This window comes from Dromiciops gliroides, chromosome 1, assembly GCF_019393635.1.
Source record: "Dromiciops gliroides isolate mDroGli1 chromosome 1, mDroGli1.pri, whole genome shotgun sequence".
NCBI lineage: Eukaryota > Metazoa > Chordata > Mammalia > Microbiotheria > Microbiotheriidae > Dromiciops > Dromiciops gliroides.
Genome location: NC_057861.1, coordinates 489,951,967 through 489,977,310, shown reverse-complemented (window position 1 = coordinate 489,977,310; position 25,344 = coordinate 489,951,967). Strand labels below are relative to the sequence as shown.

The following is a 25,344-nucleotide window of genomic DNA, read 5'->3' as shown; positions in this document are numbered from 1 at the left end:
GGATGGATCAAGTGAGGGTTCTTTGAGGATGGGGAGACACTGGCATGTTTGTAGGCAGGAGGGAAGCAACCAGTAGACAGGAAGAGACTAAAGATTAGTAATGGAGTAGGGATGATACAGGAGATAATCTGATGGAGAAGAGAGAACGGAATGGGATCACTTGTGCATGTAGAGAGGTTTGCCTTGGCAAGGAGAAGGGTCACCTCTTCATGTGAGACAGAAGTGGAGGAGATAGCAGTTGGAAGGCATCTGAATGATGTAAAATGAAGAGGGAAGAGTGAGATCTCAGCTAACAACCTCACTTTTTTTCAGTGAAATACGAGGCAAGGCTTTCAGCTTGTGGGCGGTGGGGAGAAAGGGGGAGAGAAGTCAGAGGAGGTGTAAAGAGGGATGAAAAGGTTTGGAAAAACTATTGTGGTAAGTGGGATACTGAATTGATTAGGGAGATATAAAAGGATTACCTTGTTGCAGTGAGGGCCCAGTTGAGAGTACATAACATAAATCTGTAGTGGACCCAGTTGACAGTTTCATGATTTTCTCCAGCTTTGTTTGATAGAACGTGGAAACAAAGGAGGTACCCATCAACTGAGGAATGACTGAACAAATTGTGGTAATATAAATGTAATAGAATATTGTCATACCATAAGAAATGATGAAAAGACAATTTCATAGAAACCTGGGAAGAACTATATGAACTTATGCAAAGTGAAGAGAACAGAAACAAGAAAACAATTTATATCGTACCAACTAGAAATGATATAGCCCCCAAAAAGAATAAGTTAAGAAAAAAATTAGTCATTGAAGTATTTTTAAAAATGCAGTTAAAAAATTCAAAAGGAAACACGGACAAGTAGGATAGCTCTGAAAGTAACATTGAATTTATCATGTACTTTGAAAAAGAATATAGTAGAGATTCACACTTTCACATATTCTTTTCTATTATACTTTACATATGGAAATCTGTATCTTTTTTTTGGTGTTAAGTACAGAATAGAATATACACAAATAAAGACTGAACACCAGCTAACATGTGTAGTATAGGAAGATGTGATAATTGTAAACTTTATATATGTTGACGTTATGGTTTGAAGTTATATTAATAATAATAAAAAGAAGTTATATTAATAAGGATAGGACTCTAATAAGGAGTCACTTATGCTAAGTGGCCCTAATGCCCATAGAAGCATATAGGTCAAATAGACAATTTGAACTTTTCCACTGTTAACTTGCGTCAGGTGGATAAGGCTTGCAGCTTTTTGAGTGGATGAACTCTTTTTGAGTCATTCTCTTTTGTGCTGCCTTAGATAGTTAATTAGATCCTTCCACCAGTTTGTGGTCCCAATAAGGAAATTCCCCCTACCTATAATTGATAAGAGACCTGATTAGGAACACCCCCCTTCCTATATCTGGCACTGATTGCCTATTCTTTTTTCTCCTTACAATTAATCTTTAATGTTTTTATTATATTTCTTTTAAAATAATAAACATTTTTATTTAAAGTTTTGAGTTGCGAAATCTCTCTCTCTTTCCCTCTCTCCCCTCCTACTTCCATACCTCGCTGAGGCAGTAAGCAATAAGATATGGGTTATACAAGTGCAATTATGTAAAATATTACCATATTAGTCCTTTTATATAAAAAAACTTGAAGAAAAAGGAAAAAAAGAAAGTGAAAAATAGCATGCTTCAGTCTGTGTCCAATCAATATCAGTTCTTTCTTTGGAGGTAGATAGTATGCTTCATCATTAGACCTTTGGGACTATCTTGGATCATTGTATTGCTGAGAATAGTTAAGTCATTCACAGTTCTTCATCAAACAATACTGCTGTAACTGTGCACAACATTCTCCTGGTTCTGCTCACTTCACTATAGATTTTTTCATTTAAGTCCTTACAGGTCTTTCTGATATTATCCTGCTTGTCATAGCAAAATAATATTCCATTACAATCATGTACCACAGCTTAACCATTCCCCAATTGATGGGCATCCTTTTTTTTTTTTTTTTTTTTTTTTTGGGGTGAGGCAATTGGGGTTAATTGACTTGCCCAGGGTCACACAGCTAGTAAGTGTTAAGTGTCTGAAGCTGTATTTGAACTCAGGTCCTCCTGACTCCAGGGCTGGTGCTATATCCACTGCACCACCTAGCTGCCCCTGGGCATCCTTTTTATTTCCAATTCTTAGCCACCACAAAAAGAGCTACTTTAAATATTTTTGTACAAATAATGAGTTTTTGTTCCAAAAGCTTGAATCTTTGGGTTTATTATATAATAGATTCCTGTAGTCATTTACTATAGTGTAATTCATGCCTATTCTATTCCACTGATCCACCACTCTCTTTCTTAGCCAGTACCAGATTGTTTTGGTAATTACCATTTTATAATACAGTTTGAGATCTGGTACTTCTAGACCACTTTCTTTCACATTTTCCCCATTGATTCCCTTGATATCCTTGAGCTTTTGTTCTGCCTGATGAATTTTATTATTTTTTTTTCTAGATCTAGAAAATATTTTTGATAGTTCTATTGGTATGGCACTAAATAAATAGAATTTAGGTAGGATTGTCATTTTAATTATAGAAGCTCAGCCTACCCATGAGCACTTAATGTTTTTCCAGTTGTTTAAATCTGACTTTATTTCTGTGAAAAGTGTTTTATAGTAATGTTCATATAGTTGCTGAGTTTCTCTGGGCAGGTAGACTCCAAAGTATTTCACATTGTCTGCAGTTATTTTAAATGGGATTTCTTTCTATCTCTTGCTGCTGGACTTTGTTGATAATATATAGAAATGCTGATGATTTACATGGGTTTATTTTGTACTCTGCAACTTTGCTTAAGTTGCTAATAATTTTAAGTAGTTTTTTAGTTGATTCTCTAGTATTTTCTAAGTATAACATCTTACCATCTGCAAAGAGCAAGTTTTGTTTCCTCGTTGCCTATTCTAATTCCTTTAATTTCTTTTTCTTCTCTTATTGCTATAGCTAACATTTCTAGTACAATATTAACAGAGGTGATATGGGGCATCCTTGTTTCACCCCTGATTGTATTGGGAAGGCTTCTAGCTCATCCCCATTACAGATAATGCTTTCTGATGGTTTTAGATAAATATTACTTATTATTTTAAGTTAAGCTTCATTTATTCCTATGCTCTCTAGTGTTTTCAACAGGCATGGGTGCTATATTTTGTCAAAGACTTTTTCTGCATCTATTGAGATAATCATATGATTTCTGTTGGTTTTGTTATTTATATGGTCAATTATGCTGATAGTTTTCCTAATATTAAACCAGCCCTCCATTCCTGGTATAAACCCCACCTGGTAATAGTGTATGAGCCTTGTGATATAATGCTGTAATCTCTTTACTAGTATTCTATTTAAAATTCAATTACTTATTTTTTTTGTTTTGTTTTGTTTTTTTGTAGGGCAACAAGGGTTAAGTGACTTGCCCAGGGTCACACAGCTAGTAAGTGTCAAATGTCTGAGGCCGGATTTGAACTCAGGTACTCCTGACTCCAGGGCCGGTGCTCTATCCACTGCGCCACCTAGCTGCCCCCGATTACCTATTCTTAACCAAGTCCATTCTTGGGGTATATAATTTTGTCACCTGAACCCCAATTTTGAGTGTTTTCTTCCTGACTCATTTGCTCTTACGTGGGATGGGTTTCTTGCATCTGTGGGAATGAACCTCTCTGTTTATATTGCCATAGTATGTGTGTATGCATGCTTTGTTTGCCTGTTTATTGCACTACATAATACTAAAGCTTGTGACTGTTATCATTTTCTTGAGTACCAATTTTCTAGAAATTCCCAAATGCTGGTATTTTCTTTAACCTGAGCCATGAGGCCAAATAAAGCAGAACTATTAAGAAATTCATTACCTGTGTAAGGACTTAGCACACTCCCACCCCAATAAAGCAGCAGCTGACAGGAAGCTCATATCCTGAATAATCCTGTCAAAGTAAGGCCTAGTAATGACTGAAATTCCTTTCTCCCTGGGTATGGAGTCTGAATATCGACTAGCTGCCAATTCCCCAGATGTTCCTCCCCCTGCCCCAAATCAGCACCATTGCCCAGACCCAGGCTTCTTTCTCCCTCACCCTAAAGCCTGGTCCCATTAACCCAGATAACCCTATAAAAATCCATCAAATTTTCCCAGGGTTAATATGCCTAGGCCCCCAGTGGATGTGCTTCCATCTCTCCCTACTGTGCTTTCTTACTATACTACCCCCTTAATGAAGGTGGTTTGTTTTACTTTTTTTTCCCTAAATCTGCCTTCTGTTCAGCACTTTCCTGTACTGTACTGGACCCTGAACCTCATTTCAATCTGCTGTATGACTGTCTTTTTAGTCTTCTACTTTACAGGCTAATTGTTTAAATAAAGATTTTTCCTTGATGATTATAGTACTTAGTAAGAAGTTTGGATTCCACAAGCCTATAATTATCTCACATTTTTATATAAGGAAGTCAGGCTCAGCAATTACTTCATTTACTAAAAAGTTCTGTTTTTACAAGAATCCATTGTATGGGGCATCTCAAAAGTCTTGGTGCAGTTTTAGGCTTTAGTAGCTTAAAATGCCCTAAGACTTTGGGGATACACTGTACTTAACAGTAGACACTGTCTGTATAGATTTTAATCTTTAGTTTCAAGGAGTTTAAGTATGTCAAATTTTATTGCATTCCAACCCTTCTTTGCAGAGGTGAAAGATTAGGGTTGCGGAACACTGCATCTGTTATTAAACTCAGTGGATATGATGGGTTACTTTAGTTAAAAGATGCTATTATTTAAGGAGAGACGATCATAACTATGAAACTAAAGACATTCATATACTAAAAGTAAAACTCAAAAAGTTTTGACTCATTTTAAAAATGTTAATATCATTAATAATACTGACACATCTATATAACACTTTATGGCTTATAAAATACTTTCTTCAACACTACCTTCTAAGAAAGGAGTAAGGAAATTAAGACTTAGAGGTGAAAAGACTTGTCCAGGTCCACAAAGCTAATAAATGTAAGAGACATGATTCAAAGTCCAGATTCTTCTGACCCAAACGATCTTACTACACCATGCGCTCTCATTTTGTTTTTCTTATTGTTATGCCCTTAATAACAATCATCTCACAGTAATTCCTGAAGCAGCTGATATATATATATAAAAGAAGATTCTTGTGAGTATTTATGCACTAGAGGAATGAACACCATTCTGATTTCTACACAAAGAAGTTTAACAAATTTTTTTCCCTTTTGGAAACTCCAAAATATTAAGGAGCTGTGGGTTGTTTTTTTCCAGCCATCATCTTTTATGTAGTTCAGGATACGTCTGATATCACATTGTGTCAAAGACTTGGAAAGGACAGCAAAGACCATGTGGTCTAATAGGAAGTCTGGACACAAAGCGGGAATTCCTCCTCTACGAGATCTCTGACAAATGGCCACCCAGGCTCTATCCTTAAACACAGTCCGGAATACGGAACCCATCCCTTCTGTGAGGAAGTGCTCTAATTCTTATAAAAGTCCTTCTCATAGTTATCTAAAGTCTGTCTCCCTGCCACTTGGTCTGGAGTAACACAGACTGCCTCTTCCCTCTTCCACATAATAGTCCTTCAAACATCTGAAGTCTGTGTTGTGCAGTCATTCAAGTCATGTCCAACTCTTCATGACCCCATTTGAGGTTTTCTTGACAAAGACATTGGAGTGGCTTGCAATTTCCTTCTCCAGCTTATTTTACAGACAGAACCAAGGCAAACAGGATTAAGTGATTTGCTTGGGTCACACAGTTATAAAGTGTCAAGTCACATTTGAACTCATGGAGATGAGTCTTCCTGACCTTAGGCCCAGCACTCTTATCCACTGCACCACCTAGCAGCCCCCAAACTGTAGTACAGTGGAAAGAACAATGGCTTTGGAGTCGGAGCATACGCATTAGAATCCCAGCGTGACTTATTTCTGTTTGACTTTAAGTAAGTCACCTAACTTCCCAGGGTCTCAATTTTCACATCTATATAAGGAGGAGATCTCTTCCAGTTCTAAATCCTGTGATCCCGAAGTCTTACTGCACCATTCCTCCTTTCCCTTGATCTGACCCTCAAAATGTATTAGCCATCCCTTCTAAATTTGTTCACTTAAGATTTTTAAGAATATACTCTCTGTCTCCACCCATGTCAATAATAAAAACACTAAATGACAGAACAAAATACAGAGTCATGGTAGAAGGCTAGGGATCTCCCAAGTGACAATTTTCATCAGTACATACAAAAATACCGAAAAATATATTCAGTTGAGTGACTTATCTGGAATTATATCATTACTGATTCAAAAAATCACATTAGACTAGCTTCTAGACAGTTATTTAAATAGTGCCTTTTTACTCTAAATTACAGACAAGGTTAGTTTGATAATTATAATGTTCACATCCTGAAGTCTGTGACTTCTGGAAAGCAAAATTGTTTAGAGGTAACAATTTTGTGTTGAGATGTTTAGTAGGCAGAAATGAAAGGAAGATTATAAAAAGAAAATGTTTACTATATGTGTTTTAAAGTCTCATTGCCTTCGATTAATTCTTTTCATGGTTTTGGTACACTAAAAACTGTCAAACTGTCATTATCACTGTATGATGGCAGGCAAAGCAAATTTAAGTAGTCTATAAATGTACTTTGCAATGTGAGGTTTTAAGTATCTTGCAATAAACTTTGTGAGTGAAAATACTCAGATACAATCCTAAGATTTTGTTGAATTATTTTGTTGTTTTAGGGCTAGAAAAAAAACTTTCAAGCTTATCTGTCCAAATTTTTATCAGATGAGAAAACCAGATCAGAGATATTGTTTGTCCCCTGGTCTTATAGAAATGAAACTAGAGACCAGGTTTGCTATTCCCCAATCCAGTGTCTGGTTTTGGTTTTTCTTTTTTTCACTAAAACATGTTGCCACCATAAGAAACCAGTATTGAATATTATAAAGGTATGGCTAGTTTAACTTTTTTGTGTTCTACCTGGTTCAGAAAACAAATACATAGCAGGAAGAGATAGGTTTAATCCTGCCTCTTATACAGAGTATTTCAAAAAGCTTAGCTTTTAAATAGCTTAAAACTGCACTAAGACTTTGGGGACACACACTATTTGATAACTGTATGATCAGGTGTAAATTATTTAATCTTTCTAAGTTTCAATTTCTTCATATGTATTATGGAGATATAAGCTGACTTTTACATAGCACTTTCAATTTGACAAAGTACTTTTATATATGTTATTGCATTTAAGCTTGCCTTACTATATACTTATAGATATTATAATACTTAAAGTATTATAACCTTCACAGGGTTATGTCTCAAAGTACTTTGCAAACTTATAAAAACATTTTTAGTGAATCAAGGTGAAAAATATGAGGGCTTTTTTTAAAAAAAAAAAGCATCCTTATTCTTCAAAATTTCATACAAGTTTTTATTATCAGTTATAGCACTTATGTCTTAGAAATCAAAGATCACAGAATCTCAGAGCTGGAAAGGACCATAAAGGTGATCTAGCCCAATCTGTACTTACAGAAGAATGCCCTCCAGGTCCTCCAGCCTGGTTATAAAGACTTCTAGTGAAGGAGACCTCACTACCTCCCAACTTCCACTTCTACATGTGTCTCCAATTGTTAGGAAGTTATTCCTTATCTCCTGCAACTTCTACCCAATGCTCCTAGGTCAACCATCTGGGGATAAATAAAAGCAGTCTAATTCATCTTTACATTACAATCAACAAATACTTGAAAATAGCTATCATGTCTTTTCCCTTCTTCCACTCCAAGCCTTCACTTCGTCAGCCTAGATAGGCCCTTTGCCATCTTGGTTACCTTCCTTTATATGCCTTACAGCTTACAGAGAAGAGAAGTCTCGAAGAAGAGAAGTGTCTGGCCCGAAGTCAATCAATTAATAAATCAACAAGCAATTACTAAGCACTTACTGTGTGCTAAGTGCTAGAAATACAAAGAAAAATAAAAAGAAGCTTACATTCTAATGGAGACAAACATGTCTATAAACAGTATATACAAGATAAATACAGAGTGAATAAAGATAATCTGGGAGGTAAAGGCACTAGTATGGCTTCATGTAGAAGGTGGCACAAGCTGAGTCTTGAAAGAAACCAGGGGTTCCAAGAAGTGGAGGGGAGGAGGCAGTACAAAACAGGAAGGGGAGATAACCATTTCAAAGGCTAGAGAAGGAAGATGGAGCATCAGCTGGGAGAAGTTAGTAGGCCGGTATGGCTGAACCCTATGGTTCAGTGCATGGAGCTTATCAAAGGGGAAGAATGACATGAGCAGATCTGCACTTCAGGAAAAGGGGTTTGATGATATGGAGAATGGAATAGAAGAGACAGAAGATTGAGGTAGGGAGACAGAATAGAGGGCCATAGTCCAGGTGAAAGACAATGAACTGATGAACTAAGCTAGTGAATGGAGAGGATGGGATATTTGTGAAATGTTGTAGAGATCAAAGTACTAAGACTGGGCAACTGATTGGATATGTGGGGTGGGTGAGATGGAGGTTTCAAGCATCAGTGGCTAGAAGGAAGGTGGTATCCTAAGAAGAGAGGTGGGGTTGGGGCAAAAGACCGAATTTTGTTTTGGACATGTTGCGTCTGAGATGCCTCTGAGACATCAAGTTTGAAATTTCTGATAGGTAAATGGAGATCAGGGACTGGGACTGGAAATACAGATTTGGAATAATCTGGATAGAGATAATAAATGAATCCATGGGGACTGATGAGGCCACCAAGTGCAAAGGTGTATAGAGAAAAGAGAAGAGGTTCCAGAACAGGACCCTGGGGAACACCATGATGATCAAGCGACAGAGACCGTGGAGGAACAGTCAGACAACTAAGTGAAAAACTAGGAAAGGCAGTTTCATAAAAACCTAGAAAGAACAACCAAAAAACTGTGTGACCCTGGGCAAGTCACTTAACCCTCATTGTCCCTCCCCCCCCCAAAAAAGAATATTCAAAAAAGAGGTTGGTCAAGAGTGTTCAGTATTGCTGAGAAATCAAGAAGGATCAGGATAGAGAATTGAGGAAATCCAAATAAGCAACTATTATATGAAAAAAAAAAATGCTCCAAATCTCTATTAGAGAAATGCATGTTAAAACAACTCTTAAGTCCTATCTCACACCCATCAGATTGGTAGATATAACAAAAAAGAAAAATGACAATTGTTAGAGGGGTAGAAGCTGATTTTGTGCTAAGATGTTGATTATTAAATTAGAGTAGGAGGTCTTCCAGTTTACTTGAGATTCACGTCTGTAGCTCTGAAATGAATGAAATTAACTGTTCACAAAGAATTAAATGACAATGTATTTCACCATAGAATACATGGAATATTTTTTAAACTGCTTTCACTTAAGTAAAGTTATGGGATGTTCCATTTGGCTCGATGATGAGAGGTGGGAAGTAGATCCTATGTGTTAAATGTGTAGCAGGTATCCATGGAAACTCCTCCCCACCTTCCAGATATATACGGATAAGTAGTAGAGATACTGAAGCCTTGGGTACATGCCCGTGATGTACTCTGAAGAAATCACTTGGCAGATGGCACCTTGTATACCACCTTGTACACAAATTATTTTATGCTTCATTGTTGGTTAATGATTTTTTTTTTAATCAATAAAGTGACAGTTTACTTTTCTGTAGGCCTGGAGAAAGCAGGACACAATCATAGTGTTGGCTGTTGCTGCTGCAGAGCCCCAAGTGCCCACTTGGGAAACCCTCCAAATATACATGCACCTTGCATCACAGTCACCTACACTAACAATGATATGGAAATGACAGTGTTAGCTTGCCAAATGACTATCAATATGATCACTTCTGATAGGCTAATAGAGACCCATCTCAGTTCATTTTGTAATCCAGGCTATTCACTTCAGTTATTGTGAAACATTCTATATATAAATGGCTTTTTTTTTTTTTTCCGGGGCAATGAGGATTAAGAGACTTGCTCAGGGTCACACAGCTAGTAAGTGTTAAGTGTCTGAGGCCGGATTTGAACTCAGGTCCTCCTGAATCCAGGGCCAGTGCTTTATCTACTCCGACACCTAGCTGCCCTCAATGGCTTTCTTAAGTATATAAACTAGTATTAGTTTCCAAATCTGGTTCAAATATAAAAAATATTTCCCAGGGGGAAAAATGTGTCATTTCAGTGAATGATAGAGGTAATGAAGTTTTTGTTTTTAGTGAGGCAATTGGGGTTAAGTGACTTGCCCAGGGTCACACAGCTAGTAAGTGTTAAGTGTCTGAGGCCGGATTTGAACCCAGGTACTCCTGATTCCAGGGCCGGTGCTCTATCCACTGCGCCACCTAGCTGCCCCGGTAATGAAGTTTTGGTCAGTATCTTTAGGTATTGAAACTTTAGTAAATATCTTTCTTTGAAAAAAAATTGTGCCTTTTAAATTCAGGCTTTCCATACTTTTATCCTCTCCACATACTCTGTGATCCAGTGACACTGGCCTCTTTGTCATTCTTCAAACAAGACATTTGACCTCCTGACCCCATGTATCTTACCTGGCTGTCCCTCATGCCTGGAATACTCCCCCTCCTTGTCTGTCTTTTGGCTTCCCTGAAGCCTCAGCTACAATCCCATCTTTTGGGAGAAGTCTCTCTCAGGCCTGCTGAATACTAGTTCTAATAATTTAAAGATTACCTTCCATTTCCCCCACATATATATCATATGCACATAGTTGTTTGCATGGTGTCTTTCTTTGTATCCACAGCATTCAGCACAGTGGCTGGCACATTTGTTGTTGCTGTTGTTCAGTTGTTTCAGTCATATCCTACTCTTTGTGACCCCATTTTGGGGTTTTCTTGACAAAGATATTGGTGTGGTTTGTCATTTTCTTCTCCAGCTCATTTTAAAGATGAGAAAATGAGGCTGACAGGGTTAAGTGACTTGCCTAGGGTAACAAAGCTAGTAAATATCTGAGGCTGAATTTGAACTCGTGAAAATGAGTCTTCCTAATTCCATGGCCAGTTGGAAAAATAAACACATTAATGAATTGTTGGTGTAGCTGTGAATTGGTCCAGCTGCTCTGGAGAGCAATCTGGAACAATGCCCAAAAAGTCATTAAACTATGCCTATCCTTTGATCCAGCAATACCACTACTAAGCTTGTACCCTAAAGAGATAAATGAAAGAGGAAAAGGACCCATATGCATGAAAATATTTATAGCAGCTCTTTTTATTACAGACAACATGTAGAAATTTAAGGAGGCAACCATCTATTGGGGATTACTGGTTAAACAAATTATGATGTATGAACATAATAGAATATTATCATGCCATAAGAATTAACAAAAGGGACAGTTTCAGAGAAACCTGGGAATACTTATATGAACTGATTCAGAGTGAAGTGAGAAGAATGAGAACATTTATGCAATAACATCATAATGAAAAACAACTCTGAAATACTTGAGGATGCTAGATCTGTCTGCCTATCTGAAGAAGAAAATTATTGTACATGAAGCTACATGATTAACCACAACTCTGAAGGATTAATGATGAAACATGCTACTAATATATTGACAGAGAAGTAATGGATCCAAGATACAGAAAAAGATAGGCATTTTTGCACTTGGTCAATGTAGGAGTTTGTTTTACTAGACTTTGCATAGTTATTACAGGAACTTTGTTTACCTTTTTTTCCAGTGGGGGTGGGGATGGGAGGGAAAAGGAAGATAGTGATAAGGTAGAAAAAAAAGAAAGAGAAGAAGATCACCAAAGCATATTTTCTTTAAAAATGTAGACAAGAAACAAGAAGGAAGGCCAGAATTCCAGACAAGCAAAACAGCTTTGAAAGTTGCACATTGAGAAAATCAAGTTGTCCATTAAGAGATCGGTAGTTGACTGTAACAATCCTCTTCTATTATACTTTGTATATGGAAATGCCCATATTAGTTGGTGTTTGTTAAGTTTAGAATTTTTTAAAAATAGAAAACAGCTTTGGCAGTAAGATTATTTGTAACTTTGGTGAGAAAAATTTCAGTTGACTGAGAAGCTTGGAAGCCAGACTGCAAGTGATTAAGAAGAGTCTGAGAGGAAAAACACTGGTATTTTCTTTTTTCAAGGTGTTTGGCTGAAAAAGAGAGGAGAGATACTGAATGATACTTAACAGGTATGGTGTGATCTGGAGAGGTCTTTTTAAGGAAGAGGGACAATTGAGTATGTCTGTAGGCAGTGGAAAGAAACTGATAGGGAGAGATTTAAGATTAGAGAGCATGGATGATAGTGAAGGAATTCTGCTAAAAAAAAAAAAGACAGGAAGGGACAGGCTCAAAGTTGGCCTTGAAGACTGAGATTGGAAGAAAGGAAAAAAATGTCAGTGATGATATCCAAGGGTTGTAAGAGGAGGAGGAGAGGGGATTGTGAGATAAGGTAGAAGGGAAAAGAGGGAGCTCTTGGTGAATTTTTCAGTACGGTATGAGACAAGGACTTCAGTTTGAAATGGTGGAAGAGGGGGATTCTGTGAAGAGGGAGACATCAACTTAGTTTTGATTCTCAGGTAAAGACTTCCTGCTCTCTGCCTTTTGTTTATATCATCTGTCGTGTATGGCTGGGTCAGAGTTTATAGGTATGTGCTTGTAGAGCAGATGGAGAATCATAACTCCATAGGTGCAATTTGCTTATGAAGTTCTAGGGCTTTGAGGAGATAGTCATTTCAAATACAATTTATTTTCATGGTATTAATTTCTTTCTGATACAATGACCTTTTGACAGAAACTAATTACTGAGGGTTTTTAAATACTAAAAGGCAGAACTGACATCAAGAAGTTAGTTTAATTTCTGACCTTAATTCTTTTTTTAGAATAAAGATAGGGTCTGGAGCTGTGATTTCATTTGCAGAGGAAGCTCCCCCTTGAGAATCCTCCTCTATTAGTTCAGATAAGCATCTTTTTTGCAATTTATAATCTTTGAGAGTTGTCTAGAACATTAAGAGGTTAAATGACTTGTCCAGAGTTACAAAGCCAGTAGGTGTCAAAGAAAGGGTATGAACGTAAAGAACTAATAAGTCTTTACGTATCTATTGCATTATATTGCCTCTCTTTAGACACAAAATTTTAATGATATATTTTATTTTTATATTACTTCATTTCCAAATATATTCTTTCCTCCCTCCTTACCAAGTGAGTCATGAGCCATTCATTGAAACAAAGAAGAAAAAAAGGAAAAAAGAGTTCAGTAAAATGAATCAATATATCAACTGAGTCTAAGTCTGACTTTCTCTCTCTCTCTCTCTCTCTGTATGTATGTATGTATGTATGTATATGTGGTGTTCCACACCCATAGTCCCCCACCTCTGCATAGAAAGAAGAGAGGTGTACTTTCATATTTCTTCTGCGGTCAAGTTGGCCAATTCTATCTTTTAAAACAAAACTTCTTGATTTTTTTTTGTGTCACAGATCCCTCTGGTGAAACCTAAAGATTCCTTCTCAGAATGTTTTTAATGCATAAAATAAAATACCTGATTATAAAGGAAATCAATTATATTAAAATATAGCTACCAAAATATGTTTTTTACAGTTCATGGACTCCTGGTTAAGAACCCCTGTTTTTGTGAAGTATGTGGCAATTACCTTGTCCACTTTTGTAGCTTAGATGTTGATTCTGGTACAAACATAGGGATAGTTCTTTTGTGTCTGAAATATATATAGAACACAAACTTAGTTAATATTTTGAGTATTATTAATGTAAATGAATAACAAATACAGATTGAAAACATGACCAGAGAAAGTTACAAATGTGTTATATGATCAGGGGAGATAGTTAGAAAGGCCAGAAGATCCTATTTTTTACACTCAAATCACCCCTGCCCTATTCAGGCCTGGAATTTCATTAGTCCTAGAAAATTTCAAAATGCAAATATGCCTGAAAGGAATAACACTTTAAGGTTCTCAATAGCCAGGTTTTTAATAAGGGAAGAACAGCCAGGAAGAGAGACATAGAATTCCAGCTATAAAGACCAAGGCTCATAGGATTTTGAAAGGGACCTTATTGATTTTCTAGTCCCTAGCTTCTTAAACTGTGGATTGACACAAAAAACAAAAACAAAGAATACTTAGGGGCAGCTGGATGGCATAGTGGATAGAGCACCAGCCCGGGAGTCAGGAGTTCAAATCCAGCCTCAGACACTTAACACTTACTAGCTGTGTGACCCTGGGTAAGTCACTTAACCCTAATTGCCTCACAATAAACAAAAAAACCCCAAAACAACTGTGGGTTGAGACCCCATATGGGGTTGCAGAACTGAATGTGGGGGGTTGTGAAAAATGTGGCAACAGTAAAAGTTTATGTACACCTATTTTATATACCTATATATCCAGGGTCACATAAAAATTTCTCTAGCAAAAAGGGGTCAGGAGTGGAAAAAGTTTAAGAAGCCCTCTTCTAGTCCAATCCCCTTATTTTTTATTTTTTTATTTTTTTTGCAGGGCAATGAGGGTTAAATGACTTGCTCAGAGACACACAGCTAGTAAGTGTCAAGTGTCTGAGGCCTGATCTGAACTCAGGTCCTCCTGAATACAGGGTCAGTGCTTTACTCATTGCGCCACCTACCTGCCCCCTCAATCCCCTTATTTTAATGGTGAGGAAACTTGGGACTTAAATTGAAGTACTCTTTCTCCAAATGCTGAGCTTTTTCCACTCACCAAGAGGCCTTACCTCCCACTTCACAGTCTTTCATTAGGCACAACACAAGATAGTTATAATTGACAAATATCCATACAGCAAAACTCTGCATAACCCCCCCCAGAAGTTCACCAAGTTATTATATCAACTTAACTGGCTTTATATATATGACAAAATCTAGGCTTTCAATATTAAACAAAGGGTTCCATCACAAGTGAAATAGTGCTAGTTAAAGCACTCTGGCATTGGTAGAAGGGATATAAGGCAAATGCTATCCTCCTTGAACTCTTAAATTTCTTCTTGCCCTCTAAATGAGGGCTCAGGTCACCACTTACAGGCCTTCAGCAAAATAAAGCTACTAGATGACAACTTTTTTTTCCTCTTTCCCACGATGGGCTCTACCCCAGATCTCTTGTTTGACCACCCAGTTCTCACCCCAGCAGCAGGGGCAGCTAGGTGGCACAGTGGATAGAACACTGGCCTTGAAGTAGGAAGGACCTGAGTTTAAATCTCAGCTCAGACACGTACTTGCTGTGTGACCCTGAGCAAGTCACTTAATTCCAATTGCCTTAAACATCCGGGGCTACTTCGAATCATCCTGATCTATATCTTGTCACTGGACCCAGATGGCTCTGGAGTAGAGAGTGAGGTTGGTGACCTGTACAGTAGTCACTCACTTAAGTCCAATTCAGTGCAAGTCATGACTTCACCCTGATGTCATGGTCCTCTTCGAGAACGGAGGATAAACCACCACCACAAGCACCCCAGCAGCAACCTCATAGGTACTACATTCTCTGCTACCACTATTCCTAAATGAGTTAAAGATATACTTCCTGCTGTTTGTTTAGGGCACAAAAATCATTAGTTATGACTGCTTAAGACTTAAGAAAAGCAGGTCAACGAAGAAAGTTGAAAAGTAGAAACTCCAATTTTCTGAAAGAAACAAGACATTAAAACCGCAAGTATTCTTGTTTCTTGTAATAACATCTGGCCAAGAGGTTAAGGTGCCATCTCCCATTAAGAGGCCCCTTCCTGTCTGCACTCACTCAGACCAGGTTCAGTCCTGGTCTTTAAAGAGAGGGGACGGGCTTTTTTTTTTTAAATTGTCTTTAAAAGTTCAATGTACTCCTTAATGCTGAGGGGTCTCCTGAACTTGTCTCTTTGAGTGGCCATACTTTCCAGAAACACTGGACCCAGATATACTTCAGCAGGCAGGGGGTCCTGAATGTGTTTAGGATGAAGCTCCCCCCTGAGCTGACATAATTTGTTGTTGCACCCCATGCTGGACTCCCTGTGTGTCCTTGGGAGGCAAGACAGGCGCCAGCCCTCTGTGCCAGTCTGGGATATTACTTCTACGGCTGGGGTCCCTTGCAGATAAGAGGACCCTCCTATCTTCATAGTCTAGTAGTTTCATAGGGAAAAGAATGCGGCTTTTGCCATCACCTTGCTCCTTCCGGTGGGGAGTATCTTGTCTTTTTTCCCCACCTTTGCTGCACTGTTTCCCCCTCCCCTGTCAGGCCCCTTCCTGGTATTCCCTCTTCCTTTTGTCCCACTATCATAAAAATACAAACTTTTTTTAGAATAAAGATAGGGCCTGGAGCTGTGATTTCATTTGCAGAGGAATCCTCTTCTACTAGTTCAGATAAGCATCTTTTTTGCAATTTATAATCTTTGAGATTTTTTTTTTTGGTTAGGCAATTGGGGTTAAGTGACTTGCCCAGGGCCACACAGCTAGTAAGTGTCAAGTGTCTGAGGCCGGATCCAAACTCAGGTCCTTCTGATTCCAGAGCCAGTGCTCTATCCACTGTACCACCTAGCTGCCCCCACTCCCTTATTTTAAAGGTGAGAAAACTGAGGCCCAGAAAGTTATAACAACTTAACCAGTAAGTGGCAGAACTGGGATTCAAACTGAAGTACTCTTTTTCCAAATCCTGAGCTTTTCCCACTTCACCTAGAGGCCTCACCTCCTACTTCACAGATTTTCATTAGGGGCAACACAAAGTGATTATAATTGACAAATATCCATACAGCAGAACTCTGCATAAACAGAAACCAGAAGTTCACTGTAAAGACCAGGAAACCCTTTGGGTTCCACATGCACGTTCATTTCTCTTGTAATAAACCTGGTTTTCATGTAAGTCTAATGACAGGATGGCCTGTTGACACTTACCAGAGCAGAATTCTGAGAGCTATAATTTAAACTAAGTTTACGAATGGCTCATCTCTTGGAGTTTTCCCAAAAAGGCTTAGCATGGTCCCAGCTAAAAAGGCACTCTGGATGTAAAGTAGATCAAGTACAAGAGAGCAATTTATTTTCCTTACTGTAAAAGAAACCCCTAAAACACAAAGGACTTATAAACATACACTGACAAATGCTTAAAACATGAAAGAGTAATCCATAACTCCTATTTAGCTCTTTGGACAAGAAAACATTTAAAGAATTAAAAGATGCAACATTTCGTGGGACTGCTGAATGGACATTTTTACCTTGATTCTGCATTGTTTGAATATCTCACTTAAGGTCCATATCCTGGAGTAAGCCAGGGCATAATTCTAATTAACTCTTAGTGAGTCCCATATAGTACTCATCTGAGTTTGCCTTCTTTTGAGCTAATCCTGCTCACCCTCTCATCAGTTAAATTCAGATCTCCATTTGAAGTGCTTTTTACAGAATAATGAACCCCTTGGAGAAAAGTGTGGTACACTGCAGGAACCCCAGAGAGATTTTATCTGGACTTCTTTCTAGATTGCTCTATATGCTGCAGGGATCCATGGAAGAACTTTCTTGAGAAGGCAGTTTAATTTCTCACCAGAAGGTTGGAGGGAAGGGAGATTTCTAATCCCAAGTCCTTCTGGGGAGAGCTACGTGTGCCCCAGAAGTTCATTTGAGACTAGACTTTCCTTCTGAAAGGAAGGTCATCTTTTTCCATTTCCTTTTTTCTTTTCTTAGTTTTTGTTGTCATTCAGTCATGTCAGACTTTTTGTGACCCTATTTGGGGTTTTCTTGGCAGAGATACTGGAGTAGTTTGCTATTTCCTTCTCCAACTCATTTTACAGATGAGGATACCAAGGCAAACAGGGTTAAGTGACTTGCCCAGGGTCACACAACTACTAAGTGTCTGAGACCAAATTTGAACTCAGGAAAATGAATCTTCCTCACTCCAAGCCCAGCATTCTATCCACCGCACCACCTAGCTAATATTGTTTGTTGGCTTTGCATAACTCTGTAAGGTGAGGTACTAACCCAAGGCCAGATGCCAGAGGGAGGTGCTTTTTTGTATCGAGTCTACCAGGAAGTATGTCAACTGATTAAATCTTTAGCACCCAGTCAATTAAGTCTTGAAGTTATTCTCCCTTCTCCCCCTACTCTTTTATCACTGAAACAGAAATATATCAATCGTGAGATGCCAAAAACCATGAAATATGTTTCAAACTTAATGGTAGCCTGTCATAAAAGGCTTGCAGTATTGAGTACATATTTCCATCCATAGCCGTAGCCTGGTATAGAAGGTAGGTCACATAAGCTATGTGACCTTGGACAATCTATTTAGTCTCTTAGTGTACCAGGCAACTCTCCGATGGTATAAATTACAGAGAAAGTGTCAATATGAATTGGTAAAGGAAGTTCCTAACCAATGAAATCTTAGGCCCAGTAATTATTTTTTTTCTTTTACCACCAGACATCTATGTAAGTCCTGTCTTTTTCCCATAAGAAATCTAGGGATTTCAATCCCCACTATTGTAAAATTCATTGTTCCTATAGTATCATGTAGAAGCTAGCTTAAAATCAAGGACTTCCATTTTGAAAACTGTCCTCCATTGGTTTGAAAAGGTATCTCTGGGGGGAGTATATACTCTCCCTTGTCTCTGTTATCACAAGTTGCTTCACTTTTTGGTGATAATCATAAATTGTTCTACTTTTCTGTGTACAGGAAAGGGTTATCTAACTGTATAAGCTTGCTAACCTAAGTGACCCTCAAATAACCTTTAAGTACCTACTTTGCCTCACCAATGGCCTACTCTTTCCCCTGTACTTCAGCAACTTTGTTGGAATTTACATACTCAGGAGATCTCATTTTATTAAAATACTCTGAACAGTTTGTAGAAGCTGTTTCTCAACTATCTGGCTGTTTAATAAAAATTCTGAGCAATCTGATCTGCCAACTAGTCTTTATTCCACAACAATCAACAATCAATCAATATGCCACATGGTTTAAATCAGGAATTAGCAACCTTTGAGAGGTGATATGCCAAATTTCTTTTCACTCTGAGGCAGGTAGGTGTGGCACATGTCCCCTTTAAAAATGCAAACATGGGGAAAGTTTATAGTTTAGGCCTAACACACTGTTAGTTAATACCTTTTGGGGAATGGTGGTGGATTAGTTGGCAGCTGAAAGGAAGAATATGTACCTAAGGGAAGAGTGAAACAGACAGGGTGACCAGGGGTAGAGATATGACTGAGAGAAAAGGCAAGTTCCAGTTTGTTTGTTTGGTTTGGTTTGGTGGGTTAATGAGGGTTAAGTGACTTGCCCAAGGTCACACAGCTAGTAAGTGTCAAGTGTGTGAGGCCAGATTTGAACTCAGGTCCTCCTGAATCCAGGGCTAGTGCTTTATCTACTGCACCTCCTGGCTGCCGCTGTTTGTTTTTAAAGGGGTGGGGAGGCACTGATAGAGGAAGTATAAGGGCTCCAAAGACAAAATTTATTTAGTTCACTGTTCTACCTAAACACAGCTATGTCAATCAAAAATATCCTGCATGGGGTCATTGCATACAGCATTAAATGGGGTCACAGCATAGAGTTTAAATTGTGGCAGCCATCAAATTGAGAGTATAATAAGACTGTTGATACTACTCTTGGTGCCAATGTGATACTCTGTAAAATGCAGAATGTGTGAAATTGGGCTGGCACAGGTCTTAAAAAATAACCACTGAAAGAAGAGGAGTGAAGGCACTTCCAGAAAAAAATGACTGACATACTAAGTGAATAAATGTAACAGGAAGAGACCTACCGGCCAGGAGCGAAAGGCACATGTACAGCTCCATAACCTCGAACCACATCATTTCCAAAAAAGTCAGGTCCATACACACTTATCACTATTTGTGGCCCTTGAAAAGAAAACAGTAGTTAGTCACGCTAGGTAAAAAGAGGTATGTGTTTTGTTAAGCCCATGAATGAAGTTGGCCTAGAAGAAAATGCAGTTATGGAAAATGGCCTAAATATTAAAGTACCTTTATAAGAGCCATAATGCCTAGAAACTGTTTCAACAACTATTAATCAATTCATGTCAAGCATATCAGCAGACAATGGATTTAGCAAGGGCTGTAAACTAGGAACAAAGAAGCTTTTTTTTCTATTGAAAACTGATGCACAGGAAAAAAAATCCACCAATCAAGGGCCATAAAAGTCATATAAAATTTATTTGCTTGGTTTAATTTGGGGGTAATTAAAAGGAAAAAAAAATAAAATATTCTGTTTTAAAAATCAAACAGGAAGTATAAACTTCTATTAAATAATTGTGTTATAGTTAAAGTACATGCATTATAGATATATATGTATATATATACATACATACAAATATCCATAGCTATATCTATATATGTAATGATATATACATGATAAAGGAGAGAGGGAAATCCCAGGATGACAATTGTTTTTGAAATGAGATTAACTACACAAGGCATGCTCCTCAATTTATGGTTCATTCCTTCCCTGGTACCTTCCATAAAATAACATTTACAAAGCAATACAAAAAGCACTATGCTAGGTGCTGGGGTCACAAAAACAAAACCTGAAATGGTCCTTGCCCACAATAACCTCGCAAGCATGGATAACTGACTGTGGAAGCCCTATACTTTCACATTTCAATATATATTTTTTCTACTCTAATAATGATATCATATTTTACTGACATCTTCATGAAAAAATTTTTTTTAAAGCGGGGCAATGAGGATTAAGTGACTTGCCCAGGGTCACACAGCTAGTAAGTGTCAAGTGTCTGAGGCTGGATTTGAACTCAGGTCCTTCTGAATCCAAGGCCATTGCTCTATCCACTGCACCACCTAGCTGCCCCTCTTCATGAAAATTTAAGAGAAAAGATCACTTAAAGAAATATCAGGGGGCAGCTAGGTGGTGCAGTGGATAGAGCAATGGCCTTGGATTCAGAAGGACCTGAGTTCAAATCCAGCCTCAGACACTTGACACTTACTAGCTGTGTGACCCTGGACAAGTCACTTAACCCTCATTGCCCTGCAAAAAAAAAAAAGAAAGAAAGAAATATCAGCACCTTTTCACTAACCTCTGCTTTTTATCACATACTATTTAATCAAATCTTGGTTTGTAACTCTACTTTAAGAAAAGCTTGGGGCTGGCTAGATAGCACAGTGGATAAAGCACCGGCCCTGGATTCAGGAGTACCTGAGTTCAAATCCGGCCTCAGACACTTGACACTTACTAGCTGTGTGATCCTGGGCAAGTCACTTAACCCCCATTGCCCCGCAAAAAAAAGAAAAGAAAAGAAAAGAAAAGCTTTTACATCTTCTTACCTAAATTGGTTTCTCAGTCTGTCCAATGCCTCTAGCATCGACATTCAATTTGGGATTTTAAAAGTTCTTAGGTATTATCTCCTATGGCCTTCATTAATACACTTGTTGGTGGCTCTGGTGTACAGGGTCTCTGTTCCTAGCCTAGAAAACTACTAGGTCACAGAGAAGAGTGATTATTTCCAAAGAACCATCTCAGATGCTAACCTTCCACAATCAAATCTTGGAGCCTCTGCTAAATCCCAATCTAGTTTTTAAAAAAAGAGAGAGAGGACTATTTCCCTTTAAGGAGACCTGAATTTTTATGGCAGCCATATCCCTTTAAGACCAGAAGCTTCTGCTTGGTGATGGGGGAGGAGTGGGAATGGCTGACTGAGCAGCACAGAGCAAGCTAAAGATTTCAGAGCTTCTTGGTCAAAGCTACTATTCTCTCTGCATATTCTTTGAGTAGCTCTCCCTGCTAGCTGGTAAAGTTTCTGACTTTAGATCCTAGATCTAGTCCTACTCCCTTGCTAGGTTAACCACACCTTGTATCTAGTCCTACCTGCTACTGAGAATGCTGTAACCTATCTTTTTAAGGATATTTTGTCCAAGCTATCCATTAATATCTGGTTTTAGGGTGAGGCCTTTCCCTTGTAGCCTGATTCCTCAACATTTAATGATCCAAACATGAACCTTAGAAGATGACAGTGATCACATTACTCTTAGGACCTCAGACTGAAAAGTGAACCTATCTGGTTCAATCCCTCATTTTATAGATGAGAAAACTGAGGCCCAGGGAAGTTAAATGACTTGCTTAAGGCCACAAGGTAGTAAGCAAAAGAGATAGAAATTTATACAGACAATTCCTCAGACACATAAGAAATCACAGAAGAGAGACCCAGAGAGCTATTTAGGTGTTTACAGAAGAAATGGAGATATACACAAAGACAAAGAGGCATAGTAACTTATGCATAGGAACAATGAGAAATGTATGAAATAACAGTGAGAAAATCACGAAGGAAACAGAAAAACGGTAAGACACACACACACACAGACACAGATTTTCATGCAACATCCCCATCTTGTGGACTTGTAGAACACCGCTACTAAACATTTTGAAAACTCTGCTGTTTTCCCAACTATGGACACATAGCAACTTCTGCTACTTGCCCAGCAGTATGAGAATAAATTGAAGTCAAAGGCTGGAGGCCCTCCAGCTTTACTACAAACAAATATATTAAAAGTTAAATAAAATGTTAGCCTGGTATAAAAATATGACTATTTTAAACTAGCTCCTGCTAACTAAGTTCTTTTCTTTCTTTTTTTCTTTCTTTTTCCAGGGCAATGAGGGTTTAGTCACTTGCCCAGGGTCACAAAGCTAGCAAGTGTCAAGTGTCTGAGGCTGGATTTGAACTTGGGTCCTCCAGAATCCAGGGCCAGTGCTTTATCCACTGCACTACCTAGCTGCCCCTAAGTAAGTTCTTTTAAGACCTCCCATTGGTTTTTGAGAAATGCTTTTCTGATGAAAATTAGGAGCTTTTATCTATTTATGACCCCCAAAAGAATTCTAAGGTCACAGATTCTATCATTTCACTAAAAAAGTGCCTAAAATGGTAGACTGTAAGAAAACATTCCCAAGACATTTCATGAGAAATGTTAAACTCTAACAAGCTAACTAACAACAGCACAGTGAGGAAAAGCACATCATAAAAAGAAGAGGGAACTAGATTATAATTGTTATAATAATTTGCACAGCATTTTATAGTTTGCAAAATACTTTTGCATACATTATTCCCATTTGATTCTCATAAGATGGCAGGTAAGGCATGAGTTATTATTAGTCCCATTTTTACAGTTGAGGAAACTGAAAGTCATAGAATTTAGGTGACTTGCCCAAGTCAGGTAGCTATAGATACAGCCAGAACTAAAAGAGGCCAGTTGGCTCTTGGCCCAGTTTTATTTCCATTAGACTATATTGCTTTAGTTATTAAAAAACAACAAAAAAACGGGGCAGCTAGGTGGCACAGTGGATAGAGAACTGGCCCTGGAGTCAGGAGGACCTGAGTTCAAATCTGGCCTCAGATACTTGACACTTACTAGCTGTGTGACCCTGGGCAAGTCACTTACCGAATTGCCTCACCAAAAAACCAAAAAATCCCCCAAACAAAACCCAAACAGGATTTAATATAAATTTATCCAGCAAATCTAAGAATACTGGACACATCAGACAAAGTTGAGAAGTCTTCAAATATGTCCCCAACCCAACCTCTCCTCCTTTTTTTTTTCTAAACTAATGGAATGATGACATTTTAAGGTAGAAAACACCTATTCAATATTCGAACTCCTCTTTTTCCTTCAGGAGTCACAGTTCTGAGCTTGTTTCTTATACATTCAACTATGAAAAATAAAAGGACTCAAGACATGGCAAAATCCTGTTCAGTTTAGGCCTAAGTCACTCCAGACTTCACTTGAGGGTGTTAGCCTAAAGTTCTAAAACTTTACATTCAAAGCCAGTTTTAAAATCTTGCTACAATTCCATCTGTTACTTACAGCCATAAGGATTGGTACTTTTAAAGGTAATATCAACAGGGAAGTTCCACACCAGGGATTGCTGGACATCTTGGCTTTTAGAAGTAATTTGAGATATTCCCTCTTCTAAGCCCTAGGAAAAAGAAAATAGTAATTAACAAATGTACTGCTATACCAAACTACCAAGGGGATACTTTACAGAAATAGTCAAAATAAAAACAACTTTCATTTGGAAGAACAAAAGATCCAGAATATCATGGGAAACAATGAAAATAAGTAGGAATAAAGGGGGAGGGATATTACTTCTGGACCTCAAATTATCGTATAAAAGAGTAACCATAAAACTTTGGTACTAATTAAAAAATAGTCATGCAAAACCAATGTTAAAAACTTTTTTGATCTAAACTGAGATATTAGAAATGTTAAGTCTGTCTATATTTTAACAAAGCTTCACATTCTATTCATGAGGAAAAGATTGAAAAATATGACCTAATTATAATAAACCATGGCTAAATGGCCAGATCAAAACAGTAGTCAGTGGATTAGTGGACCAGGCTGCACAAGAAAAAAATAACTGAACTGGGTAACTCAGAGTTCAGTAAACCTCCAAAACATAAATTACTGGGGGAAGAACTCCTCATTTGGCAAAATTATTGGGAAAATTAAAATTGCTTAGAGAACTTAGTTTTAGACTAGCATCTTACACTACTTAACACAATAAGCTCAAAATGGAGACACTACCTGAATATCAAAGTCATATAACAATCATTAATAATAAGAGAAATGTTTTAAAAGTTCTTTAACTTTAAGTTTTTAAGTTCTGCCTCACGTACAGAAAACTGGAAAAGGTAACAAAAGATGGGAATAGTCATTTTTGGAGGGGTTGGAAAGACATGCACATCAGTGCACTGGAGGAAGCACCGTGAATTTCCAACCATTTTAGAAAGTGATTTGGAATTATGGTAACGAAATGATGAAATGTCCATGCTGTCTGGCTCAGAGATCTCATTGGCAGGCATTTATTCCAAGGAGATTAATGATAAAATCAAGGGCAAAATATTTATATCAGCAGTTTTTCTAGTAGCACGTATTAGGGAATGGCTAAATAAGCGATGGTCCAGGAATGTAAAATACTGTCATTGCTCTGTAAACAAGAATGGAATGCAATGAATATATAGAAGCCCAGGAATATCTATATGAACTGACGTGAAGTAAGCAAAACCAAGAAAGTAATATATACAATGACTATAAGCGTATAAATAGAACATTAACAACAAAAGAATAAAAACAAAACGCTATAAAATCATGATGACCAAGCTTGGCCCCAAATGATATGAGAGGACACCTAAACTTGCTTTACTATGTCAAGCCTTTTCAATGTGTCAGTTTTACTGAAGTGGTTTTTTCTTTCTTATTCTTCGCTTAAAAGGATAGTTCTGTTGCAGGTGATATAAAAACAAGACACCAATAAAAAAGACACAATAAAAAGAAAATTTAAAACTACATTGCATTTTTTAATTTATGGGATAAATGGGAATAATAGTTCTTATAAATTAAACTGGGTGGCTCAGATCCGTGGGTAAGAGGTTCACCATTTCTGGTTATTCTTGCACAGATCCTTGAACATAAGGGGGTCTAATCAATATCTGTT

The 25,344-nt window shown here is 37.8% G+C and overlaps 1 protein-coding gene across 1 annotated transcript in view; it reads right to left on the bottom strand.

Moving 5' to 3' along the window:
- The window catches only part of B9D1 (B9 domain containing 1), a 38,022-nt gene that overhangs the window by 8,585 nt on the left and 4,093 nt on the right, over positions 1-25,344 (bottom strand). Inside the window, exons 3-5 of the mRNA XM_043975078.1 lie at positions 23,715-23,826; positions 19,652-19,748; positions 13,591-13,653 (exon numbers count right to left, since the gene is read on the bottom strand). Of these exons, the coding sequence (XP_043831013.1) occupies positions 13,591-13,653; positions 19,652-19,748; positions 23,715-23,826 (272 nt within the window). The remainder of the gene's footprint in view (positions 1-13,590; positions 13,654-19,651; positions 19,749-23,714; positions 23,827-25,344) is intronic.